At 40.6% G+C, this 9,772-nt stretch overlaps 3 protein-coding genes across 5 annotated transcripts; 2 read left to right on the top strand and 1 right to left on the bottom strand.

Moving 5' to 3' along the window:
* Positions 1-1,080: 1,080 nt before the first annotated feature.
* LOC117644849 lies at positions 1,081-3,019 on the bottom strand. The gene is made up of 2 exons (XM_034384494.1): positions 1,911-3,019; positions 1,081-1,821 (listed from the first exon to the last, which is right to left on the bottom strand). Exons 1-2 carry the CDS (start codon positions 2,216-2,218, stop codon positions 1,086-1,088), a joined length of 1,044 nt encoding a protein of 347 aa, XP_034240385.1. The 5' UTR covers positions 2,219-3,019; the 3' UTR covers positions 1,081-1,085.
* Positions 3,020-5,208: 2,189 nt separating this feature from the next.
* On the top strand, positions 5,209-7,168 carry LOC117644851. 3 transcript variants are annotated; one of them, XM_034384499.1, is made up of 5 exons: positions 5,209-5,355; positions 5,869-6,403; positions 6,477-6,566; positions 6,661-6,846; positions 6,931-7,168. In XM_034384499.1, exons 3-5 carry the CDS (start codon positions 6,548-6,550, stop codon positions 7,149-7,151), a joined length of 426 nt encoding a protein of 141 aa, XP_034240390.1. In that variant the 5' UTR covers positions 5,209-5,355; positions 5,869-6,403; positions 6,477-6,547; the 3' UTR covers positions 7,152-7,168. The 3 variants fall into 3 exon arrangements, with proteins under 3 accessions (XP_034240390.1, XP_034240388.1, XP_034240389.1); XM_034384497.1 differs by having other exon boundaries at positions 5,209-6,403; XM_034384498.1 differs by having other exon boundaries at positions 5,209-6,566.
* Positions 7,169-7,527: 359 nt separating this feature from the next.
* On the top strand, positions 7,528-8,585 carry LOC117644850. The gene is made up of 3 exons (XM_034384495.1): positions 7,528-7,847; positions 7,932-8,112; positions 8,349-8,585. The coding sequence occupies exons 1-3, from the start codon at positions 7,563-7,565 to the stop codon at positions 8,567-8,569; spliced, it is 687 nt and encodes a 228-aa protein (XP_034240386.1). The 5' UTR covers positions 7,528-7,562; the 3' UTR covers positions 8,570-8,585.
* Positions 8,586-9,772: the final 1,187 nt, after the last annotated feature.

A 9,772-nucleotide genomic window follows, 5' to 3' on the forward strand; every position in this document is an offset into this window, starting at 1 on the left:
CCCTCTCTCTCCCTCCTCCCTCCCCTCATCCACACTGGCTGTGCCCCGAGCTATCCAGGTATCCAGGTCCAGGTGTGCGGGAGGCAAAAGGGATGGCTGGACATCAGCATCACGTTTATGAATCGATCATTGTTTGTGTCCAATGCTTATCAACGAATAAGTTGATGTTGGGTGCAGTACCGGTAATAGTGTCTTCCTTAGGAAGGGACATCTTTGGTCTTGTATGGTAACTGAAGGACAATTCGTCTGCCAAGCACCAATCTAACCTCTTTGGTTTAAAATAAATGCTATCTGCTCACTTGTGGCAACTTAAGTCAGTAAATTTTTTATTACCATTCTGTTGCAGAGAATGAGATTTTTTAAAATTTGGGAATGTTGGAAATTTAAAATAAAAAAAAAGGTTGTTTCTTTTTATTGTATTTGATGATAATATTTTACACAAACAGTTATGTATACATATCAAACGTTAAAAAGGCTTTGGCAAGGCAGACTCAACATGTGAAAATTTAATCAACTCAAAATAATGAGAAGTCAGATCTTAAGTGAATTTTTGAGAAATTCAGTTATCATTTTGACATGATATATGATATGATATGATTTGATATGATACAAATTGAAGCAATTTTACAATTTTTCATGAAGCAAAGGGATGCACAGTCCAGTCATGGTCTCCCAATCCACAATTTTGTCCTCAGTCTCATGTAAAGGGAGAAGCACAACTTTTCTTTTTATACAATCAATACTAAATTTTTCCAGACAACCTAATTGACAAACCTTGAAAAATTTAAGATGCCACTGTCAAAAGGATAGACAAAATAGTTGGATTTGTTTATAAACATTCGACCAATGAAGTATGATTCTGAGTCTGTCTGTACAATGTTACATATGATCAAAAATTTTACCACATGAAGTTAACACACAAGAGTTTGCACCACCGTCACAGTGTATCTTGAAGTTAGGTAGCTCAATCATTCTATACGGGTTTACCTACATTGTCAAGAACAGGGCCTCCTCTATGCTGGGGGTGAGTCTGGTTTTAGTTGCTGCTGCTGTTGGAGCCGAAGAAGAACTTAGAGATTTTTCTATCATTCTACACATTTTTGTTGCAAAGTTCTTCCCGGAGCAAGAAGATAGCTCTTGATCTGACCAAGATTATTTTCATACTTATAGCAACTAAAGCTGTTTGGGTCTCCGTGGAGAAGAATATCATGATACAAGTGGATTAAATGATGAATGTTATACACAACAAAAGAAGCTCCCAAAACATCATAGCTAAAGATACAAAAGTCAGAAGAAATTTTATGACCATCCTCTCCATACTTCGTACGTAGCTCTGGGTCCAGAAAGATTCGCATTGCACAAGCCAAAAGCAGGTAACAATTGTACACTTCTTTATTTTTTTGTTTTTTTAGTATCAAAAATCCATCATATAGAAAAATCCTCCTGAACTCAACTGCTTTGTAGAGACACCACTGAGAAAGCGGCCTTGGCTTCCGAGAAAATTCAGAGGGTACAAAATGGTACAGAAAGCCGGAAAGTGTGTCAAGACTGCCTACGCTTTCTTTGGACAACTTAAATTTGCTCGCCTTCTTCTTCAGAAGTAGTGCTAATAACCTTTTAGTGCATCCAAGATCCACCAAGTGCATTATGTCCAAAGGAAATTGAGAAATCATTGAGATGCCTATAGACAGCAGTGTTGATGTTCCATTGTGGTACTGTGGCTGACTCTGTTCCTCGAAAGATTCGTTTGTTCTTAGAGTTGCCTCACACGTTGGGTCATAAGTAATTCTGCGAAATTTCCACCCCCCTTTGATAGTGCACCTAAAATGAAGAAGATCAAGGACATTCAAAGTTATAAAAAGGCAAAGAAAAGGTTTAAAAAAATGCATCAGTCACAAAATTATTTTTACCTTTCACAACTATAATAGCTCCCATGTTGGTTGACCTTCCGAATCCAGGCTCTGGCTGGAGCATCAGCAATGAAAAAGCGTATCTTCAGTTTAAGGTTTCTGTTTAAAAATGAGAAACCATCTCTCAAAATTTTAAATTCCTCAATGAAGTCATGGAGATACTCATCTACAGACTGGGGATCTTTTGTTGGACCACACCAAATAGCGATCACAAATGGAGTATTCTGACCCACAAGGCATCCAGCGAGTGGCCACAAATGTCTTTTCACACTCTTGAAAGGGCTAATGCCATCTCCAAAGACATCCATCTCAACTTCGTCATTTTCAAGTAAAAAAAAATATTCCTCGTTAGCACTGATGAAAGGCCTTGAAAGATTCCACGATACCAAAATTGCCCACCAGCAACGATTCTGATTCTGCTATCAAGACTCCGTGGAGTTTTAAGGAGTGTTTTCGAGCACAGTGGCAGCGAAGAATGACCATGATCATTAAGGATATGTAATAAGGAGTCCACAGCATTTCTAGGTACTGATTTGTACTGCAATGCCCAGTCAATCAGTTTTGTCTTAAAAAATCTTCTGAGCTGGGCTCTTTTTCCCTCCAGTTATTATTCTCCACACATCCTGTGAGACATCACTTCTATCCAGCTTATAAGTTACTAGTTGGTCAGGAAAATCAGTCTTCTTCAAGTCATCTTCACTCACACCATAGTCAAAATACTCCTCACAATATTCTCCATCACTATCACTTTTGTCATCAGCCAATTGAAACAAATGGTCATTGTTTGGGCGTAAGTCAACGCTACCATTATCAAAAATAGACAACTCAACTTCCGGATCACTAACTTTGTTGAAGTCTTCACTGGGATGAATTAAATCATCATTGGGCGAAAGACAGGAATCTTTGCAGGGAATCGCAAACTGGCTACAATCTTGTGAAGGAACCTGAGGATCGGGATAGCAACGTCGCTTGTAGTTTGCACTCAGATCAGCGAGTAAAGCAGCGTGGTCTTCCTGAAGAATATAATCAATCCCCCTTTCTGCCTTCCTTTTTCGTTTCCTGGATTCTGCCTGGAAACATACAAAAGTAAACAATTAAAATGATATAGAGTTTAAGGGGGCACACCAGTGAAAAGCATAGGTTTCGAAAAACGATCATTCTGAGTAAAGTAACCGATGTATTCGATTGATATTTTATTCTTGGCTCAAAATTATGTAAAAAAAAAGGATAATCAGTAGGGGAGAGCGAGGTGGCGATGGCAAGATGAAGCGCCAGTGCACTTGATTTTTCAACGACCTTGCTTCACTCCTGCCACGATTCCGCCTCTCTGGATTGAGCTTCGCGCACGGGATTTGAAAATATCTCAACAGGACTCATGAGGCTATGGTCTGAACCACGGGCATGCCAAAAGAATGATTTCGAATTTGTTTTTTCAGAGGGCAAAAATAGAAACAAATTTTTTCACCAATTTTTTCGCACTTTCATGGCTGCAGCTCACGTCCTATTTATAGGATGGCCTTTTCCGAGGTTCAGACCATAGACGCAAGTGTAACGAACATTTTGCCGCAAACCGCTTTAAAATTTATTTTAAATTTTTGCGCCCGTGAGAGTGGCACAAAGGTACAAAAAAGGTGTTTTGAGAAAAAGCCCTTTAAGGGGAAAACATAGATTTGACGTTTTTTTTCGGATTATAAATGCGTCTTTTGACGTATTTTAGTTCAGTTTGCGCCAACATATCCCTCTTTTCAACTGCGTTTGGGTGGTTCAAGGGTTTTGTAATTAAAGTTCAAGTAAAAACCCTGAACGTTAACAATTGGTCAAAAATGCAAAAAATTACCTTTTTAGCAACTTCAAAAATGTGCACAAGCCAAAGTAATCGGAATTTCAGGGTGGGGTTTGCGGCCTTCGACTCGGGATGAATAGCAGAAAATAAGATAAAATAAAAGAGAAGGCAAAAATTTGCCGATTTTCACTGGTGTGCCCCCTTAAAGAGCAAACATAATTTCTCAGAGGCAAATAAAAATACATACATCTCGGGACATTTTTGGTGTAGGTTAGTTAAAGATTCAAGTGGTATGGTTGTCAACATTCTATCAAGGGCACTGGTTAAACCTTCAAAGGAACACAAAAGAAAAAAACAATGTATAGGTTATGAACCACTGAGGTCAGAAAGATCTTGTCAAGAAAAGTTGGTCCACATACCAGGCCATCAAAGATACGTCAATGAATAACATTGATTCGATGATGAAGTCTTTCTGTCAGCAAGCTTCAAATCAAAAGTGAATTCTTCCTCGTTTCTTGGATGATCTGAACTGGCGAATCGATCATGTTCTCAAGATAAACAGAGCGCCATCCATAGGCCATCATGAATATAAGTCAGCAAGTAAAATAGGTTGTAAAATCTAAATCACGAAGAGTATCATTAATTCTCCTTTCTGCCTTCCTTTGTAACTGTCTGGATTCTGCCCGGAAATATACAAATGTAAACAAATAAAAATGACTTAGAGTTCCAGCAGCAAGCATGAATTCTCAAAGGTCAATAAAAAACATACATTTTGGGACATCTTTGCAGTAGGTTTGTTAAAGATTCAATAGGTATGTTTTTTTTATCACAAATGTCAACATTCACTTAAGTGGTAAATGTTAAACCTACAAAGGAACACAAAAAAAATGATAATGTGATGGTTATGAACTACTTATGACGAAAAGTTCTCGCCTAGAAAAAGTTGGTTCACATACCGGGTCATCATAGATCCAAGTCAATAAATGAAATTGATTCGACGATAAAGTCTTTACGAAGTATGTCAGCTAGCATTTTTCTTTTCTTGGATGCTCAGAACAGTAGCAGACTTGTCGTGTTCTCACGACGAACGGAGCGCACATCAACCAATCAACCATCACGGATGTAAGTCAGCTAACAAATTTAGTTGTAAAATCAAAATCTTCATAAAATTTAGTTCTGAAACATCGAAACTTCCTTAACCCCTGAATAACAGCTAACAACTGAAAAGTTTTGGCCAGGTCTTGGCCGCTTGCTTGACCAGACCAGATCCGCCATTACTGTTTGGGCCATCCTTCCAACACAAGAAAGTCAAACTCAAATTGTAATAATCTTATCGCATGCAGTAAGGCTTTTCAATTATTTCTGTTTTTTTAAAAAAACGTTATATTACCTTTTTTTAAAAAAAACCTAATTGATTGACTTTGCGCCGTCAACGTTTGTAAACCGATACTGTATGTGAGTGTTGGCGTTGGTGTCTCAAATGACAAACGAGAGTCGGCATCCGGCGTCCCAGAGCCCAGCTGACAAGAAAACGAAAGCCGAAATTCATTGCGAAGTAGAGCTGAATGCGAGCCGGTCAGCTGATAGCGCGCTCTCCTGACGAAATCTTTGATCAAGATGGACTTTGAAGTTCTGGACTACTGCGTCCCTGAGGACAAGTTGGTAAGTAGTGCACTGCGCTTCGTTGGTTTAGGCTGAAGGTTGCCTTTCCTCCTTGCGCGACTTGTACGCAAACATGACAGACTGCTGGTGAGGAACAGGTGGTGCCTGTGGTGCCGTGAGTTTGCTTTCACTTTACTGCGGATTTCATTAGGAAGATGGCGGACTGCGTGTGGAGCATCCGTCTTTTGTGTTCGAATTGTTGATTTTTTAATCTGCTCAAACCCTTGCCATCTTAACCTAACTTTTGGGTTCACTAACATGTGCTTCGGTGAAATCGGTCCCACCCGTCTCAGTATTACTGTTGAGATAGCTTTCTCGCGTGTTGGTTTAGTAATTAGCTCCAACCCTTACTATCTTAACCTAACTTTTGGGTTCGCCAACATGTGCTTGGGTGTAATCGGTCCCACCCTTTTCAGCATTACTGTCGTACAAGCTTTCTCGCGTGTGCGCTATCGTTCATCGGTGCGACTCATTGTGAAGTTTTGGTAATATTGCATGGTTTTTCTGTTTCAGTACTCAGTTATTGAGTTGAATGTGGGTGACTCAGGCAATGAAGAAGTTTATGCTTGTATTGCAAGCTCCACATGGCTAAGTGAAGTTACCAGAAGAATAGGTTGACTTCATCAGATATTTGGTGATGTACAGTGGCCAGAAGATGAGACTGAGCTACCACCTTTCCTGCAGAAGCCTCACATCAAAACCCCCAAGCCACTGGATTACCCATCACAATGTCAGGATCTTAAAAATTTTGCCGTAAGTTTAGTTATAGCTATATTGGCCTTTTCTTTATTTCCCCTATCTAGCTAATTGACTTAAAACTTTTGTAAACCCGATGTTCTCTTTGCAGTTACTCTTGGCCAGGCTAAAGCTGTTGCTGATCAGGCTGTAACCAAGTCTGACTTCACAGAGTCCGATGTTTCTTCCGACAAGAGGAAAAAGAGACGAAGGCAGCCAGTCGATAGATTTACCTACTCCTACAGCGGTGACAGTGACTCAAGTGATGATGATGCTGCTGCTCCTGAGCTGCCTGGTTTGAAAATAACTTCAGGTAACTCGTCATTTTACTGACCTCTAGTGTGCTCCTACAATGCCTTGAATGTAATGTCCCTTTGGTTGTGCAGGCAACAGCAATGGACGTTCATCCACTCAAGGAAAGGTGAAGCCCCAGAATAGGTTTAAAAGGATACGGGAGATGGGGAGTGAATCACCTGGTATGTTGCATATCTGCCCTTTGACTTCTTAAAGTTAAATTAATTTTATTAAGTCTCAGGTTGTTTGTTTTCTATATTTTTTCATATGTTTCAGAACAAAGGACTGACCTCCACGTATTTGGGAAAGAGAAGCCCCAAGATCCTAATTTATCTGCTTTCCTGGCTCGGAACAACTCGATTAACAGCACAATTGGTTCTGATGCTCAAGATACTGTGGGCAACAGTGCTACTAATTCTTCAGTTCGAAAGAATTTAATTTCTGCCTTAACTTCTACTACAAGTAATGCAGTAACTTATTTTATTCTAAATAGCGTATAGTTATTACTTCATTTTATTCATTATTATTTATTTTTTTTAATTTCAGATGTTGGTTTGAATAGAAGTCAGTCACAAGATTTAGCAGACAATCTGACTAAAGACACATCTGGGCACACACATCAGAATAACTTGGTAACTAGTCCAATTGTTCGTAATGCTCAAGATTGTGTGGACAGCAGTGCTACTAATCCTTCAGTTACAAAGAGTGTTATTTCTGCCTCAGCTCCTAATTCAAGTAATGTAGTAACTTATTTTATTATAAATTGATGATAGTTATTACTTCTTTCATTAATTTATATTGGTTTTTAATTTTCTGTTTTTTTGAATAGAAACCAGTCAGATGTAGCGAACAAACTGGCTGTGGATGGATCTGTAAATCGTGATATTAGCTCTCGCTCTTCATCTTTATCTGGCGAACCTCACAGTATGTGCTTTTCTGTGTTTATACATCTTGCTAACATTTTGAAAACCTTCATCTTCACTGATCTTTATTATCTTTATTTCAGCACCTTTAAGTGAGAATCGCAGAGATAAGAACTTGGAGAATTCACCTCCCAGGCCTTCAGAGTCAAGACATGTCAGCCCCCGTTCTCTGAATTCAAGAAGTCGTCCAGTTACAATTTCTCCCCTGAGAAACAGCAACACAGCTTTAGGTAAATATTGTATTTGATTTTCCTGATGCAATTGCTTTTGGTAGCATACCCACTTTGCCTGATGTTAATTGAACTTGTCATTCTCTTAGGTGTGTCAAACCGCTTCTTCTTGCGAGAAATGCAGGAAGTCAAGAGCCGCTGTGACAAGCTTGCTATTATTATTAATAAGATCTACAACTGCGTTTGTCCAGTATTAGAAACTTCACAGGAGAACGACGGGCGAGGTATGCCGAAACTCCCCAATTCCTCATTTGAGGAACTAAGAAAGTGGGAAGAATTTCTTCAAGATCATGATAATAAGTTACATGTAGTAAGTGTTTTCCATCCACTAAATTGGTTGTTTGTTTTGATAGTTCGTTTTAGCTAATCTGTGTTCCTGTTCTTATTCTCCCAGATCCGTCTTTTGTCAGATCGCTGCTCAGCTAACAACCTGAGGGATTCAGTGAACAACATGCTTCGATTTTTTCTATCCAACAAGTTAGCCTGTAGTTTTAACTTAAAAGAAAAGAATAAGGCTGATGCCACGATGACTAAAGTTGCCTTCGAGGGCAGCAGGTCTTGGACTGTTATTCTAGGTAACTAATTTTGCATTCTCTTAACTTCATCCATGTCTTCACTGGGGTAGCTAGCACAAAGTTTGAGTCTGTTGGGACTTCTCAGTAACCTAACTTGCTTTGACATTTTGATCGTTTCAAGTACTAATTTCTTTCGCGGTCTTGCGTTTGCACAAGCTAGCCCACCCATTTCATATGCGTTGTCTTTTACTAGTGGTAAAGGTCTCTAGTTTAAAATAATTCTCTTCTTGTTTCAGCTAGTATGACTGCTTTCAAGAATTCGGTGGCTAAGTCAGGCGGTTCGCTGCACTACTCCATTGCACCAGTTGACGTTGGAAACTCCGTTGGAAGATGGCTGAAAGATGCTCCGAAGAGATATCTGCTCGACTTGAAGTGCGACAAAGCCGTGGGAGCCAGCTGCACTAAAGTTCCACCTGAAATGCTCTTAGTACCTCCAGAAAACTTCAAACTTGTTTAGGATTCCACGTTGTTAAAAATTGAAATGTATTTTGAAATGTATTGTGTAATTGAAATGTATTCCAAACCAAAGATATGGGTAATCTTAATGATCTATGTGTGTGTGCTGTGAATTAGCAATACAAGGTAGGTTTACGCCAGACCGCGTCTTGTCGTAACAGGCTTCGCGATGTCTCGCTGCCTTTTCCTCCAATCCGCACCTGGCGTACCTACCTTGGCCTGCGGCGCTAGCCTGCCCTTTGGCAGGCAAATGGCTTGCCCCTCGTCGGTTTCTTTACCCTGATGGATGCTGGGGGCGGAGCCCCCCCGACCCCCCCACTTTAAGACAGAAGTGATCTGCCTGCAGAAAACTCGATTTTTTGCCGTTTTAAAGGGGTTTTTCGGCTATAAAAACTGAACCAGTTGAGCTAGGATGGTGAAATTTCGCGTGTGTCGAGCCAAGGACATACCTAATAAGCCTGCAAAATCTCAGCCAGATCGGCCGAGCCGTTCAGGAGGAGTAGTGTACACACACAGACAGACACACACACAGACAGACAGGAAAAATTTTTCAACCCCACTGGAGTAACAGGCTTCGCTATCGCTCAGCCAAAAAGTATCTTCTTTTAATAAGTAGTGTAAAATTTTTTTCACTTCCTATGAAAGCCGATCTGGACGAGGGAAAGGAAGAGGGGGGGGGGGGGGGGGGGGGGGTAATCCACCCCGAATCCACGTGGGGAGCTACCTGTGGAGGGCTGTGAAGTCAACGTGGATGGAATGTGGACAGGAGAGCTTGCTACCTCTACGTTTAGTCCACGTAGATCGCGCGTGGAACGGGCGAGTTCCCTCATCCACGCCGCCTCGCGCGTCACTTAAGGCTCGATGTCGAGTCGATGATGCACATCGATTCGACGTTGGCGGTCAACATCCCCTCTACGTCGCATCCACGTTCATGTTCCCATGGGGACGGTACTTCGATGCTGATTCATATCTGGGGAGCCTCAGACTGCAACTTCCTAGAACTCAAAATAAAAGATTTGCCTGTTTTCGGTGTACCCTATATTTCAGACGCCCTCCAAAACTATACCTGAGCACCGATCATATCCGCTTCGATTGTTGAAGGACCCTGTACTTGAAGCGAAAGAGGGGCCATACTCAGATTTTCCTCTGCTCCCTCCACTTAAATTAAAAAACGCATTTGTTACGAATCGCCCCTGTTACAAAT

The sequence above is a fragment of the Thrips palmi genome, unplaced genomic scaffold (genome assembly GCF_012932325.1).
Source record: "Thrips palmi isolate BJ-2018 unplaced genomic scaffold, TpBJ-2018v1 HiC_scaffold_18, whole genome shotgun sequence".
NCBI classification, from domain to species: Eukaryota; Metazoa; Arthropoda; class Insecta; order Thysanoptera; family Thripidae; genus Thrips; species Thrips palmi.